The sequence below is a fragment of the Spermophilus citellus genome (assembly GCF_964194105.1).
Source record: "Spermophilus citellus genome assembly, chromosome: 1".
NCBI lineage: Eukaryota > Metazoa > Chordata > Mammalia > Rodentia > Sciuridae > Spermophilus > Spermophilus citellus.
Window position 1 is genome coordinate 74,974,346 of NC_138182.1, and position 16,758 is coordinate 74,991,103.

The 16,758-nt window shown below is 39.0% G+C and overlaps 2 protein-coding genes across 3 annotated transcripts in view; one reads left to right on the top strand and one right to left on the bottom strand.

Annotated features, from left to right (window-relative positions):
* The window catches only part of IFT88 (intraflagellar transport 88), a 265,457-nt gene that overhangs the window by 168,587 nt on the left and 80,112 nt on the right, over positions 1–16,758 (bottom strand). The window lies entirely within an intron of this gene.
* CRYL1 (crystallin lambda 1) overlaps positions 3,315–16,758 on the top strand; it is a 137,299-nt gene continuing 123,855 nt past the window's right edge. The window contains exons 1-2 of one of the 2 annotated variants that reach the window (XM_081280624.1): positions 3,315–3,481; positions 14,130–14,237. In XM_081280624.1, the coding sequence (XP_081136750.1) occupies positions 3,441–3,481; positions 14,130–14,237 (149 nt within the window). In that variant the 5' untranslated portion in view covers positions 3,315–3,440. The remainder of the gene's footprint in view (positions 3,482–14,129; positions 14,238–16,758) is intronic. The other variant, XM_081280623.1, reaches the window with a different exon arrangement.

Consider the following 16,758-nt stretch of genomic DNA (forward strand, 5'->3'; position numbering starts at 1 on the left):
CTCCCTCTTGGTCTTAAGCAGATATTCTTTGAAAATTCCATAATCTTTTTTTTTCCTTTGGTGGTTCTGGGTATTGAACTCAGGGGTGTTTTACCACTGAACTACATCCCCACCCCTTTTTATTTTTTATTTTGAAGCAAAATCTCACTGAGTTGTAGAGGCTGTTCTTGAATTTGCAGTCTTTTTGCCTCAGCCTCCTGAGTCACTGGGATTACAGGTGTGCACCACCATGTCCAGCTAAATACCATAATCTTTAAAACCCTTTCTCATAGATAGATATTTACCATGGAATCAATTAGAAGCTATATGGAAATAATGTTGTCCATCTTCCTCTCCTCTTGCATTTCTGTACAATAAGATTGGCCTCTAGGATTGGCCAAAAGGCACATACATTTTAAATTTTGAAATATCAACAATTGTGAGCAGTCTTTTCACTTAATTGCAAGCTAAAAGGTTAATTTTCTATAGTTCTGTGGATGCTGACAGAAGAAATGAAATGCCTGGGTTAGAAATTGAAGAACTTTTAACTTATATTGAAACAATAGCCAGTATGTTGGCATACTTACAAAGGATTTTTTCTTAAAATTTTATTTCATTTTAATGTTTTTTGAAACAGGATCTTGCTTTGTTTCCCAGGCTGGCCTCCAACTCCTAGGCTCAGGAGATCTTCCTGCTTCAGCCTGGGGCTACAGCCATATACTATAGGACCTGGCTTTTTACAGGGTTCTTGAGGCTTCAATTCCTATAGTGTTACAAGCAGGGATGGATGACCCCTGCATCTGCAATGGGTAAAGGCTCAAAACAAGCAGGGCATGGTGACACATGCCTGTAATCCCAGCACTTTGGAGGCTGAGACAGGAGGATTGCGAGTTCAAAGCCAGCCTCAGCAAAAGGGAGGCACTAAGCAACTAAGTGAAACCCTGTCTCTAAATAAAAAATACAAAAAAAAAAAAAAAATAGGGTTGAGAATGTGGCTCAGTAGTCAAGTGCCCCTGAGTTCAATCCCTGGTACTGCCCCCTCAAATAAAAGGCTCAAAAATTTTTGTAGTTTATTTGTTTTTCTAATTTTTTTGAGATGGTGTTTTGCCATACTGGCCTCAAACCCAAGTAGCTGATACATGCAGGCATGACGAGGCCCCTGAGGGCCCAGTGCTTTTTGAGCAAACAACAAACTTTATAGTGAGCAGCAACCCCACCCCCAGTAGTGAGCAGTCACAGGGTATTCACTGTGTGCATAGCTACAGAAACTGCTCAGCATCAGAAGATGGAAGCCTTAGAGTCTGGTACAACTCAATCAGAACACCAGAGATGCCCAAGGACAGTAGCTGCAAGTTTTCCCAACAATATACTATGACAATTCCTCTAGAAAGACTATGCCAATTTAAGCCTGCCTTAAATTTTGTGAAAGAATTGTAGCTCTGAAATACTTCATTGTCATTCGAAAAGGGGTCTGAGAGAAGAAGAGGATCTCAACTCAATCCTGTTTCTTGGCTTATGCCACAGAAAGGAATTTTAGGATGTGTTAGAAGAGACACAAACACAGGTTTATTTAAGAAAGCAAAGATATTTATTTAGGAAAGCAAACAATAAAGCAAAAAACACAAAGAGAGAGGTGTGTCACTCAATAGTGAGAAATACTTTGAGTGAAATGCACTTTTGGGGTCTTGGCTCTTCCTTTAAAGAAAATTTATAAATAGCGAATGTGGGAAAAGTGTGTGAGTTGACCTCAGTCTAGGGAGCTTAATTTACTTTTTGGTACCGGGGATTGAACCCAAGGGTGCTTAACCACTGGGCCACATTCCTAGCTTCCCTCACCCCCTTTTAAATTTTTTATTTTGAGACAGGGTCTCACTAGGTTGCTTAAAGCCTCACTAAGTTGCCAAGGCTGGCTTACCAACCTGTGATTCTTGTGACTCAGCCTCTTGAGGATTAGAGGCCTATGCCACTAGGCCTGGCAGTAAGCTTAATTTTCTTAAAACGCACAGGGTGAATCATAGTGGTCTGTTTTTTCAGGATCTCTTGGTTGATGTCATCCAGTCAATACACAATGTTTGGAATATACCCAAATCATAACTCTCTATTTTCTCTTTGCTTTATTTAGTCTAAAGAAAATATGCTATATACACTAGTAATTTATGTAGGCATTAATCATCTGGATTCACAATACTCTAAGAGTCAAAGACTTTTTACGAATTCAGGCTTGGGGAAAAACAGGCTTGGGGAGTAAAGGTGAGGATGTACATGGAGCTTAGATTTACAATTATAATTTTTTTTTTTTTTTTTTTTTTTTTTACCTTTCCTGTCTCTTTTCTACCTATCCTTTAGCCAGTTTCATGGGTGAAAGTTGACTTATTGTTGTGTCACTTTTCATTTTTGTTTAATGAAGTTGAATATCTTTTCATATGTTTATTGAAAGTTTGTGAGATTGTTCTTTAAAACCTAATCTCTCTGAGACTTCTATTTCCGTGTTTTCACTTGGGGAAAACAAACTGAAGAAAGACCTCTATTCATCATCTGAACCTGTCAGTGTTGGTCACATTTCCAGCTAGAGTGCTGCCTAATCATTTTTCAACTGGAGGACCGTGGCATTTCCCCTTTCACTTGTGCTGTGTGGACACAAACTTTTGTCATGCAACGTAAGATGCCCTTTCCCGTCATCTGTGCCCGGCTCCAAAAAGAGCCAGGTTTCAGGGCATTAAGAGAGTTCCTTTTTCTTACACATAAACCAAGTTGGCCTCTGGAAGGAGGAAGTACATTTCATAGTCGCCAGTGCACAATATAAGGAATTCAAATATGTCCTCCCGTTTCGCAGAGTAACATATCTGGAGTTTCCCTTTTCTGCTCTCCCAAAGTTCTGGAGCCTCAGAACTTGGAAGCAGAATGAATCACTGGTGTAAACCCAGTGTGCATGTACTGAAAAGGTGGCTACTATCCTCAAATGGGAAATACTCGTGAATGTTTCTTTAGGATGCTTTAGTGGTCTAGTCATGTGCCAGCCTGGCAGTCTCTTTCCGTGGACACTGGTTTCACCGTGCACAGTTAGAAACTACAAAATAAACGAATTACTCGCATCAGAAGTGTCTGCTCTTTCCGCTTTCGGTCCTGCGCTCTGGCGTGTTCCTTGGTAATTCCAAGAAATATCCATTTAATAAATGGTGCTCACAAGGTAAACGCTCGGTCAGCAGCCAGACAGCTGGAGTCAGCAGCGCCCTGGGGCCCTAGGCAGAGGGCTGTGTAGCACAGTGGGGGCCACCGCACTGCCGGCCCCGCCCGCAGCCTCGGTGCCACCCCACCAGCGCGTGCGCAGCCAATGGGCGCGGGGCACGCCTCCAACCCCACGGCGCCGGGACCTGCCACCGAGCTCCGCGCAGGACAGCCCCGCCCGTGATTTGGTCTTCGCGCTCGCTGTGACCGTCCCTGGCCCAGTTAGGCTCTTGGCCATGGCGTCTTCAGCGGCCGGCGGGGTGGTGATTGTTGGCAGGTAAAGGGTTCCGAAGTGTCGTGCTATTAACGATGGAGCCTGGGGAGGCGCTGGGGACGCGCTCTCCCGCGTTTGGGCCCACGCGTAGCGTCCATCCGGGTGGGCACCCTCCCTGCGAACGGTTGGGTGCGCCAACTTCCCGCCCTCCAAGGGGCTCTTAGCCCTCGTTTCTCTTCACGGAGCTGACTAGGCTGGGAAAGCGTCTGGGACAGCGGCGGTGTCAGGTAGAAGCACCCTGTAGAGTGCTAATGTGAAACTTGGTGCTGACTTACCTGAAGGGTGCGAAAGCTGACAGAGCAGGCTGCGATTGCAGTGCAGTTCCTGGGATCCACCAAATGATGCCGGGCCTACCAGCTAGTCCAATAGGCGCGCAAGGCATTGAGCATAAGGAAAATAAATTTTGGCAATAATCCTGCGATAACTGTATTGTTATTCAGTTTTTGAATGAGAAAACAGAAATGAAGCAGTTTGCCCAAGGTCATAGTAAAAGATGAGAGTAGCCCAGAAAGGAGGGTTCAGATGCATGCTTGTCAAGGCGGCCTGCAGGGTGCATTCCTGTCTGCTAGGAGGTAATTGGAAGCCCGAACAGCGAACGCACCTGAACACACCTGGCGCATGGATTGGCGTTTCTGAGGGTGAAGGCTTCATCGGTTTAACAAATAGATTTCTGGTGTGTGCTCCCACGCCCACTTTCTTTTCTTTTTTAAGTTAAGAAGGGGAGGCATATTATATATAACTTTCCATTGGCTAGCTTTCCTTAGCAAGTCTATAAATGTGAAAATACAAACTACATATGTAATCAAATGTTCTAGTAGTTGTTTTAAAGTAAAAAGTAATAGATAAAACTAGATGCATGCTTATGATCCTAGCTACTTGGGAAGTTGGGGTGAGGGGAGGATTGCTTGAGCTTAGGAATTCAAGGGTAGTTTGGGCAACATAGCAAGACCCTATCTCAAAAAAAAAAAAGTTGAAAAATTTTATAGCACGTTTTATTCAACATAGTATCTTTAAAGTGTTATTATTTAAACAAGTATTAAATTTTATAAATGAAAGTTTACTTTTTTAACATTGTTTTCAAAATCCAGCATATATTTAATACTTTCAGTGCATATGTTTTAGTCAGCTTTTTTTTGTTTGTTTGTTTGTTTGTTTTTTTTTTTTTTTTTTTTTTTGTTTAAGCCACTGCGACGGAAAGACCTAACAGGAACAATTTTAGAAGAAGAAAAGTTAAATATGGTTTTAGAGCTCTCATCCATAGACAACCAGCTCCATTGCTCTAGCCCCACATGAGGCAGAACATCATAGTGGAAAGGTATAGTGGAGGAAAGCAGCTAAGAACATGGTAATCAGGAAGAAGAGAGAGCTCTCACTCACCAGAGACAAAATTTAAATCCCAAACACCTGCATGCCCCAATGACCAACCTTCTCCAGTCATACCCTACCTGCCTACAGTTACTACCCTGTTAATCCCTATCAATGGATTAATGCACTGACAAGGTTAAAGCTTTCATAACCCAATCATTTCACCTGTAAACTTTCTGCATTGTCTCACACATAAGCTTTGGGGCCACTTCATACCTAAACCATAACAGATGGAGCTTAACATTCCCTGTGACTAATGGCAATCACACTAGACAAGGTTGGTTTAAGCAATGATAGAATCTTTATTAAGAAAGCAGATATTTAAAAAACTTTCTTCTCCCCTCATTTTGTGAAGACTCCTTTAAAAAGTACTTATAGGGCAGGTAGCCTGAGTGGCAAAGTACTTGCCTAGCAGGCATGAGGCCCAGGGTTCTGTTAGGGTAGCTTGCACAAATATCCAGGAGAGACATACCTCTGAGTCAAGCAAAAGTTTATTGACAGAGAATATCAGCCAGGCTGCCCTTCTGCAAGGTGCAGCAGTCTGCTGAAAAAACTTCTTAACTATATAGTCATGCACAATGAAGTAGTTAAAAAAATAACCCATCTGGTCCTGTGATTGTCACATGGTGTCTTTGTTGTGGTTTAGGTAGTTAGGGACTTTTTGGGGCTGAATGAGAAGGTCAGGCTTGGGTGGGCTTTTCAAAATGGAGTTACTTTGGCCTAAGGACCTAACAGCTTCTATGCCTAGCACTGCAAAACAAAAAACTTCTAATTATTTTCAAAATGCAGGTCAAGCTGTGAGAGGAGGTTTGCTTAATGAGACCAAACTGTGGAAAGTCTTTGACCTTTAGCTGTTGTAGGCCAATCAAGGGTCTCCAGTTTTCTAACTTTGTGTAGCCTGAGGCTTACTTCATCCCCTTGCCTGACACCTTCTGTTTCCTTTGATACTTTCACCATGTGGCTGACCTGGGATGTAAGAGAACCTAGTACAGAGAGTGGTCTGGTGCCACGCGGGTGAAGGCTTTTACAGCTTGAGATGAGATGGGCCATTTTGTGGGGTTGCATTGTTTTCTTAAATGAAAAAGTGGAAAGAAAGATACTTTTATTTTATAAAATATCCTTATGGATTACATCATACATATATGCATAATACAAAAATGCTAAATATATAACTCAATGAATTATCACAGAGTGAATATACTGCTGAAACCCCCATGGTGAAAATGTTCTTCAGTCTGAAGTTAGACTCTGTTAAGGATTTCTTTTGTGGTTAAATAATTTATGATAATAGTGACAGGAAAGAAAAGTCTTTAAAGGTGATTACTGACTGGTCAGTTGGAGACAAGCATGAATGTTCATTGGGCTATAGACATCCCTTTGTATCCATGGGAGATTGGCTCCAAGGTTCCTGAGGATGACGATACCAAATCTGCTCATGTTCAAGTCCTTTATATAAAATAGTGTTGGATTTACATAGAACCTATACAACCTTCCTGTACAGATAACTTATAATACTTGATACAATATAAATGCTATGTAAATAGTTATTGATTGGGGACACAACTCAGAGTATTTGTCTAACATGCTCAGAGCTTCAGGTTAGATCCCCAGCACCCCAAGAAAAGAATAAAAAGTTGTTATGTTGTATTTTTTAGAAAATAACAGTAAGAAAAAAGTCTGTACATGTTCAATATTGATGCAATTTTTCCCTGAATATTTCAATCCATAGGTATGGATGGCTGTCTGTATATTCTTGCTGTCCAAGTTGGTAGTCACTATCACATTTTGATAGTGAGCACTTAAACTTGTCTAGCTTTAGTACTGCTGATTTCCTGAGTTTTAACATTTATTTGACTTTAATTAATTCTAATTTAAATAGCTACATGTGGCTAGAGTATACTGTATTTATCAGTACATGTCTAGAATCCTGAGAGTGTCACTAAGAATTCACATGTATATAATATGCACATTTTATTTTAATTACAAAAGGTTTCATATTATAGAAGAATATGGAGTAAATGGGATATAATACCCTATTCCTTTATCCAGAGCTCCAGTGAAAGTGATTTTAATTGTGTGTGCAACAAATGGCTTCACATAAGATACTTTGTAATAAGATGGTGACCTTCTCTGTGACCCCTTTAATGTACTTGAGGCTTAGCTCAAGTGAGTATTGTGTGAGAGCTTTGAAGCTTGGCCAGCACTTCTGTGGCATTAGAGGATTTTCAAGTCTATACAAGGCATGCCAGGGTCTTCCCTTCACCAGTTTGGGCCAGTTCTAACAGAAGCTGTTAGTCTCTGCTGTGAGACATCTCCTATGTTCACAGTGGCCACTGTAGAGATGGGAGATGGAGTGGGGAGAATACTTCTGGATCCTACCCTAAGACTGCTCTTGAAGGCCCCCTGCCACCAAACTGCTTTTGGGTTTGAGACAAGCTTGCCCTCCCCTCTCTGCTCTCATGTGTTCCATCTGTTTGGAGTGCTAATAACTTAGTCTGCTACTGTTTCATGGATGCTGGCTGAGGACATCAGTCTTCTGGATCAGTGACAAAGGACTTCACTAATCATGGTGTAGCAGGTGGCTTTGAGTATCATATAGACATACTTTATTGTGCTTTGCTTTATTGTTCTTCACAGATATTGTTTTAAGCAATAAAATGTCTTTTAATTAAGGGATATACATTGGGTTTTTTTTTTTTTTTTTTAGACACAATGTAAGACTGCAGTAAACACAACCTCTTTTTTTGTGTCTGGTGGTGGGGATTTAACCCAGGGCCTTGAGCATTTTAGGCAAGTGCTCTACCACTGAGCCACATCTTCCTAAACATAACTTTGAAATGGGAAATTCATGTGACTTGCTTTATTGTGAAATTAGCTTATTTGTGGTGGTCTGGAACTGAACCTATAATATCTCTGAAGTATGCCTATATTTTCATTGGTTTCCCTTCTCTTAGAGTCACATAGGGGTGCATGAAGGGCCTGTGTGGATTTCAAGAGAATACTGAGTTTAGGGACACATACATTTTATAGTAAGCAATAAACGATTCTGCTCTTTGTCCTCTCTCAAGGTTTCTTGCTACATGTATAACTCTGAGAAGTAGTCCTGGTGAAGAATGGCCAGAGCCTTGTAGTCTTAGCATATCCAGCAAGACATGTAAGAGCTCATGGAAGAAGTCTTCCAATACAGAATCCTTGGCTCTGTCTACACATCCTCTTGACACCTCTGAAATGGAGGATATATTGCTGCTACTGCATTTATTAGATTAGGACCTGATGCCTGCTTCACATTTTCAGGAGCTTTCAATTTAGAGAAACCCTAGAGAACTTTTTTGATTTGTCTTTGAATTGTCTGAGGAGTACTCAGGACAGCTTGTGGATGAAATGCAACTTGATTTTGATATTATAAGTAGAATTTGAAAATTTCAGGATTGGGGGCTGGGGATGTGGCTCAAGCGGTAGCGCACTTGCCTGGCATGTGTGTGGCCCGGGTTTGATCCTCAGCACCACATACAAACAAAGATGTTGTGTCCACCGAAAACTGAAAAATGAATATTAAAAATTAAAAAAAATAAAGTTAAAAAAAAGAAAATTTCAGGATTGGAAGAGAGGTGGGGCCCAATCCACACATCCAATGAACATTTGATGTCATTGTCTCTGCCCGTGATTATCCTGCTTCTGTTTGGGTACCTTTAGTTTCAAGGATTTTTCTGTCTCAATGTTTGGTTACAGGGACTGCCTTTTCCTGGCCAACAGCAAGCATCAGTATAAGACTCAAGCAATGGAAATAGGTGCAGTAATCCCAAATCAGCCTTGTGCTTCCTCAAGCTTATCAGTTTCCCTTACCCAGAGGATCAGACCCTTCAACATGAAAATATATAGTTTTTCTTCTAAATTGATCCCATTTCTCACCCTGGTTACCACCACATTTTCTGTCTAAACTTAGTAAAATGATCTGTATTCTGTCTCCAGTTTCTTTCTTCCCATTATCTATCTCTTGACTTTGTACTATGGAAAAATTTCAAACCATATTAAAGTTGAGAATAATATAGTGAACCCTTATGTCCCTGTACCCTGCCCCCAACATCAACAGTTACTAATATAGAGGTAATCTAGTTTCTTTTATACTCTCCTCTCTGGATTATTTTGAAATAAATTCCAGACATATCATTTCATCTATGACTATATCAGCATGTATATCTAAAGGATACAGACTCTTTTACAAATACATAATAGCAATGCTATCATCATAGGCAAAATATTAACAGAATTCCTTAACATCTTTAAGCATTTCCTCTGCATTCAAAATTTCCCTTATTATCTTTTATTTTAACACCTAGTTTGATTGATTCAGATGCCAAATAAGGCCCACGTGTTATATTTGATGCTATTGTTTATTGATGCTTCCAAGCTATAGATTTCTCAGCCCTCTTTTTTTAATATTTATTTTTTAGTTATAGCTGGACAAAATTTCTTTATTTTTATGTGGTGCTGAGGATTGAACCCAGTGCCTCATGCATGCTAGACAAGTGCTCTACCTCTGAGCCACAACCACAGCCCCATCTCATCCCTCTTTTTTTTTTAAAAAAAGTTTATTGAAGTTTATTTGTTGAAGAACATGAATCATTTGTCCTGTATAATCTTCCATGTAGGATGTGAAAAGTAAAAGAATTGAGGATGATGCTAAGTTATTTTTGGAGAGCAAGAAAGGATGAAGATGTCATTAATTCTATAGGAAAATATTTTAAGAGAGATAATCAGGAGTTCAATATAGGGTATTTTAATTATGAGATGTTTAACAAATAGATCAAGCAAAACAACAGAGTAAAGTCTTTAGTTCAGGGCCAACGTCTGGGCTGGAACAAGAATGTGGGGTATTTAGTAGTGCAAGACGTGAGATCTCTAAGAAACAGAGACTTAGGACACTCCAACTTTAATGGGGAAAGATAACCCAGTGAGATTTTGCTGAATGTGTCCCTATAGTGTTATTTACCATGTTCCTCTATCTTTCATTCTTGAGACTGGAGTTAGATACAGGGGTTCATTTTATCTTACACCCACCTAAGGCAGGCTTTCCTTGCCATCAGGTCACAAAAAGTTCTCTTATCATGGTTCCCCACTCCCATTCATCCTGCTAAACCCAATAGCCAATTCTCAGTCCAAATTCTACTTGATTACTGGGTTTTGACCCAGATGGACAATCTCTTCTCCTTGAGGCTCTCTTCACTTCCTAACCCTCTCATCTGGTTATCTGTCCCCATTAAATTGGAGTATCCTAAGTCTCCATTCCTTAGAGATCTCACATATCACACATGACTAAATACCCCACATTCATGTTCCAGCCCAGATACTGGCCCTGAACTGAGGACTTTATCCAGTTGCTTTGCTTGATCTATTTGTTAGACATCTCACAATTAAAATACCCTATATTGAACTCCTGAATGTCTCCTAAAATCTTCTCCTATAGAATTAATGACATCTTCATCCTTTCTTGCTCTCCAAAAATAACTTGGCATCATCCTCAATTCTTTCAGTTTTCATACCCTACATGGAACCCACTAGCAATTCTTTTTGGCTATACCTTGAATATATTATATATTCAAAACTCAGCTAACCACCAATCATCCCTTCTGCTTCTGTCTTCTTCCAACCTACCGTCATATCCTGCAACAGGCTCTGGACTCTGAACTGGTCTTTTTATTTCCATCTTTGCCTTTCTTCAGTACATATGCTGCTTGACTTACAATGGGGTCATAATCCAATGAACCATCATAAGGTGAAAATATCAGAAGTGTAAAATGCACTTACTACTTCCAGCCTACTAAACCTCATAACTTAGCAGCACAGCACTGTAGACTGTTGGTTGTTTCCCGCCTGTGATCACGGGACTGATTGGTAATTGCTGCCACCCAGCATCATGAAAGAGGTTTGGACTTTATAGCACTAGCCTGGGAAGAGATCCAAATTCAGACTTCCAAGTTTGATTTCAACTGAATGCCTTTTGCTTTTGTACCATCACAAAGTCAAGTCATCATAAATCGTGTATTTTTAAGAAAACAACTAGAAAGTTCCTTTTAAAACTTAATTCATGTCTTTCATATAAAACATTCTGTCAGTACTCATCTCATACATATGAGTAAATATCTAAATCCCTCTATGGTCTCTGAGACACTATGTATGTAACCAGTTCACCTTCCCTTCCAACCTTTGGACTTCATCCCTTACCCGCCCTCTCCTTCCACCTCCACTGCAGCTGCCCATCAGACTTACAGTCATTTTCTCCCTGCCAAGGACACTTTTCTTACAGATATACTCATGGCTTGGCCCTTTACCTTCAACTCTGCTAAAATGTTACCTTGCCAGTGAGTCATTCCCTCGTAGTGCTTACAAAATTTCTCTGCCTCCCAGTTTCTGCTTCCTACTTTTATCCCTCTTGTCATTTTCTTTTTTTCCTTAGCACTTTTACTTATTTACAATAAACTAGGCTTATAGCCCACTCTAAGCTCCTGGCATCTGGCTATAGAATAGTGCCTGACACATAGTAGGCACTCTTTACCTACCTCTGGAGTAAATCACTGTTGCCTTCATCTTCACTCCATGGGAAGAGCTTGCTGACCATTATCTAGTGTTTGTCATTAAGGCATGTCAGCGTTTTTGTTGTCAACAACTAACATTTATCAAGCTGTACAATGTGCCAGGAATACAAAGGTGAGCAAGATAGTTCCCAGTGCATAGAGCTTACCTTATTGAACGAACAAAAAACAAGTTCATATTGTGGACAAGTGTTGCTTTGCCCCCACTTCCCTGTACAAAACTTCCTGTGATTTTTACTCATACACTTAGATATCCTTTATGAAATATCTAACATTTCACAACAAAAAAGAGGAGTGTTCAATCTCCCAGACCTGGAGATTAAGATGGAAGTGAGATCTTGCACTGGTCATTTTCTCCCTGTATCTTCATTCAGTCCTACATATGCCTATACATGTCCTGCTTCACCCAGCTTCCCTACATTAATATGGTACAATGTGTTACAATTAACAAACCATTACATTATCACCCACTAATAGTGTTTATTAATAGTTAATTAAAAGTAATATCCTTTTAAATTCTGATCTCCATAGTTTTTACCTGATGTCCTTTTTCTGTTCCAGGATGCCAAATCACATTTACAGTTTTCTCTCTATAAACTTGAGTTCCACATCTGTTGATCCAACCACCATGGATTGATAATATTTGCAAAAAAAAAAATTGTGCCTACACTGAACATGTAACAATAACATTCCTTGTCATTGTTTTCTAAACAATATAGTATAACAACTATTTACATAGCATTCACATTGTGTTAAGTATTATAAGTCATCTAGAGATGATTCCTGATGATGCACATAGATTGTATGAAAATATTACTCCATTTTTTGTAAGGAATTTGAGCGTTCTCTGAGCTGGGAGAAAGGGATCCTAGAACCTATCCCTCATTCATACCAAGTGACTGCTGTACTTGTCATTTCCCTTTTGACCCCTCTGTGACATTTCCTTAGACTTTCCTTGCTTTTGATGACCTTGACAGTTTTGAGGAATACTAGTCATGTAGTTGTCGAATGTCCCTCTGTTGAGATTTGCCTAATGTTTTTCTCATGACTAAGCTGGGGTTGTGGTAGGAAGACCACAGAAGTAAATTTTCATTCTCATCACATATCAAGGTATCACAATATACTTTCATTATGATTCATTGCTGTTGATATTAACCTTGACCACCTGGCTGAGCTAGTGGTTCAGTTTCCTCCATGGCTAAGTTATTCTTTTGTTTCCTCTTTCCATACTGTACTCTTGGGAAAGAAGTTGGTTTGCATAGGGTGGAAAATGATGTTCCATTTCTCTGAGGACAGTGTAGCTAAATAAGTTATTTGGAATTCTTCCGCAAGGGAAATGTGACTTTTCTAACATTTATTTATTTATTCAAACATTTATCAGTATGAACTTTTGAATATTCTATAGTTTGTATTATAATTAAAAAACTGGCTCAATTTATTCCAGTTTTAGCCATTGGGAGCTCTTCTAGTGGTTTCTTGTATCCCTTTGATGTATCTTATCAATGTAGATTTTTTTTTGTTTTTGTTTTTTAACATTTACTTGCTGGTGCTACAGACTGCTCCAGGCTTATCTTATATGGCTCAGCTCTAGAATTTGTCATTTCTCCAAGGAGTACTGCTTTCTTTTATTGGAGAATAGTATTAGAAATCAAGAATTGGACTCTAGATGTGTTCTGTACATTTGTCTTTAACCCTTTGAACAATCCCATATGTGCTCTTTATGATTCTTTTATCTTTTTTATTTTCCAATAAGTCTGAAGCAGTGGGTGAAGAGTAGGGGTTAAGTGTAAGGACTCAAGAGACCTCTTGGCTTCATCTCTTAGCTCCAGCATGGATAAGTAATTCTTCTGTGCCTCAGAGGAAATAATGATAGTACATACATTGTAAGGTGTTATAAAGACTAAGAGAGGTAAGACCTGAGTGTTTAATGGTGCCGGCACCTAAATCCATACTCATGCTGTTATGGTGGCAGTTAATTATTTGAAGAGGACAGCAAATACACTCATCTTTCTACATTTATGGGAGATTGATTCTAGGACCCCCATGGTAACAAAATCTGCGTATGTTCAAGTTGTTTTTATACAATGGTATAATACTTACATAAAACCTAAATGAATTTAAATGCCTAGTAAAATGTAATGTAACTTATGGTTGTACTGCATTGTTTAGAGAATAATGAGAAGAAAAATGTCTACATATGTTTAGTATAGATGTAGTTTTCTTTTTTTTTTTCCTCTAAGTATTTTCAATCCATGGTTGGTTGAATCCTCAGATGTAGAACCTAGGGATGCAATGGCTGGCTGTACTATCTCTCTTGTTCAAGTTAGGTGACTTGCCTAAGACAGTGGTCAAATGGGGGTTCAACTAAGGACCTTTTGCCTCATATCACCCTGCTACCTCCCGACTGTAATTTTTTGTTTCAGTGCACGAGCACATGATGAATACTTGACATACCGCCACATTCCCTGTGGAATACTGATCTTGGCACTTGTGTTGGGGGCTCAGGAGTTCCTGGGTAGAAACAGATAACATTTTAAACAAATACAGTTATCAAGATGTGCACTTTAAAGAGATTTATTAAATATTGTAGGAATGGGGTGCTGTATAATTTTGAAAAGTTTCTTCTGGATTAAGAATGAAAAGATGTTCAGTTATTAAATTAATTTTAATCATTTCTTAATTTTCTCTCCCCGTAGTGGACTCATTGGACGAAGCTGGGCTATGTTGTTTGCCAGTGGAGGCTTCGAGGTGAAACTCTATGATATTGAGCAAGAACAGATAACAAATGCCCTGGAAAACATCAGGTAGGCTAGCTGACGCCTTCTGGGAGGAGTTGGAATGGTCCTGTTTCTTTTAGCTGGTCTTGTTTATCAGATTCTCAAGGTTATAAATATCTGTGATTGTACATTTTCATTTGATACAGCTCTTGGAGTGCCTCTGAACCAATAGAGGTCAGGTGTAAAGTGGCTAGAATGTGAATTTAGACTAGAAAGGAGACTTCCATTGTTAGGAAAGGCCCATTCAGATTGAAAAGATTTAAGAGGGGGGAAAAGAGGAGCTGAATGTAAATGTCAGGACTTAATCCCAATTGAGTTGGGGACTTCCTTACTATGTCACACAGGGGTAGAGAGCTGGGACTTTTTCCTATTCCCTCTGTAGGATAAGCCAGTGTCCAGCAGGTCAGAGCTTCATGGGCATTACCTTTTAGGAACAGAGATTCTAAGCATTGTTTTGACCTATTGATCTAAAAATGGTGGTAGGCCCCAGATGAAAACATCCTGAGTTTTAATTAGGGTTTAGAACTCATGTGAGAGGACAGAACTGTAGTCACTCTTGTGGGTGTTAGTAATTGTGACAACTGTACTAGTTAAAGGCATGAGAGTGGATGAACTTACCAAAAACTGAGGACTGAGTTTGAGGAGTGGAAGTCACAGTGGGCAGAAGAAGTATAGGAACCAAAGACAAAGGCCAAGAATAAGGGAGGTCAAAGATATAGGAACCAAACTAATGCAACCTGCCAGAAGGAGAACTCCCTGGCTGCTTGGCTCATCTACCTGCGATGACCTTCACTGAATGAATCTGACCATTTCAGACATAGTTTGGTTTAGCTAGTTATTATCCCTCTTTTTAGGATATTTATGAATATGTAACTTGAATTTGCCTTTTTGTGTAACAAAAATATGCTTGCTTTATCTAAGGTTACCTTTGAAAAGATTAATGTATGATATAATATCAGGTTATAAGAATTAAGAAATCATATATGCTGCCCCGGCTTTATTGTATTACAGACTCAGAACCTGAGCCCAGAGAAGTACCTTCTTTTTTAAAAAATATTTATTTTTTAGTCATAGGTGGACACAATGTCTTTATTTTATATTTATGTGATGCTGAGGATTGAACCCAGTGCCTCACACATGCTAAGCGAGTGCTCTACCTCTGAGCCACAATCCCAGCCTGAGAAGTACCTTCTTATGTATAGTTATAAAGAGTCAATGGCAAGATAAAATGCCAATCCAAAAAATAAAAATCAGACAAACAAAAACCAAAAAGTAAAGCAGCCAGCACAAAACCACTCACACAAACTGTACTGTTTTGGAAGGAAAGTTGCTTGGCATTTCAGTGCCTATTACCTGTCAGGGATGTGCTATTTACTAGGGATATGTAGGCAGATGATGTATACATAGCCATGGAACTTACATCCTAGTAATCCTTTTTGTTCTGTTTTGAGGCACTGGGAATCAAACCCAGGACCTCGTATGTACTAGACAAGCGCTTTACCACTGAGCCACATCTCCTACCCATACTCAATAATCTCAATCTTAAAATAAACTCTAGGAGACATGTTATTGCCATAATTTTATGAGAAAATATAGGTTATATGAGAGATTAGGAACCTGTTCCATAGACATAGGATTCACTCTAAGACATGATTCCAGCCCTGGTCTGTCTGACTTCAAAGACATGTTAAGCATCTTCAACATCCATTTATACCATATGCTTTATAGAGATTCTTCAAACAATACTTTTAATATAATATTTGGCACATGAAAAAGAATATATCATGTAAATAAGTTTAGGAAGAAGAATAATGAAATAATTATCCATGACCCTCCACCCAACTTAAAATTTAGAACATTACCAATACCTTGTATGTACCTTTTGGATCTCATCCCCCTGACCTCCTATCAGAGGTAAAAAATATTATTTATTTGTATTTACCATTTTCCTTGTCCTAAAAACACTTGTATACATGTCCCTCAATAACATACTGTTTAGGTTTGCTTTCTTTTGTGTTTTATATGAATATTGCTGAGATCCACCCAAGTTTTTGCTTATAGCTCTAGTGCATATATTTTTACTGCTATACCATATTCTGTTGTGTGCATTTTCTATAAATTATTTATTTGTTATCCTCTTGGAATATTATAGCTTTTCCAAGTTTAGGCTATTGTAAATAATGTTAACTATTAATATTCTTATATTTTTGTATATTCTATGTTTCTTATTATTTTTCTTGTATATTCTGTGTTTCCTAATGTATAAGTGCAGGAGTTTCTATAAGTACATACCTAGCAGGGAGACTACTGGGTCTGTTTTACCTGAAGGAGTTCTGATAGCCTAGATATCGGACCATCTCTTTCTACCTTCATTTTTTTTTATGTTATAGTAGTATCTTTATTGACTTGGAAAGACATTTATGCTGTATCTTTTTTTTGGGGGGGATATGAATTCTTATGTTTCCACTTGTACAGATTGCAGTATCACATTGGTTTTACAGCCATGTTTATACATACAGCCATACTAGTGTCTACCTTCATTTTTAAA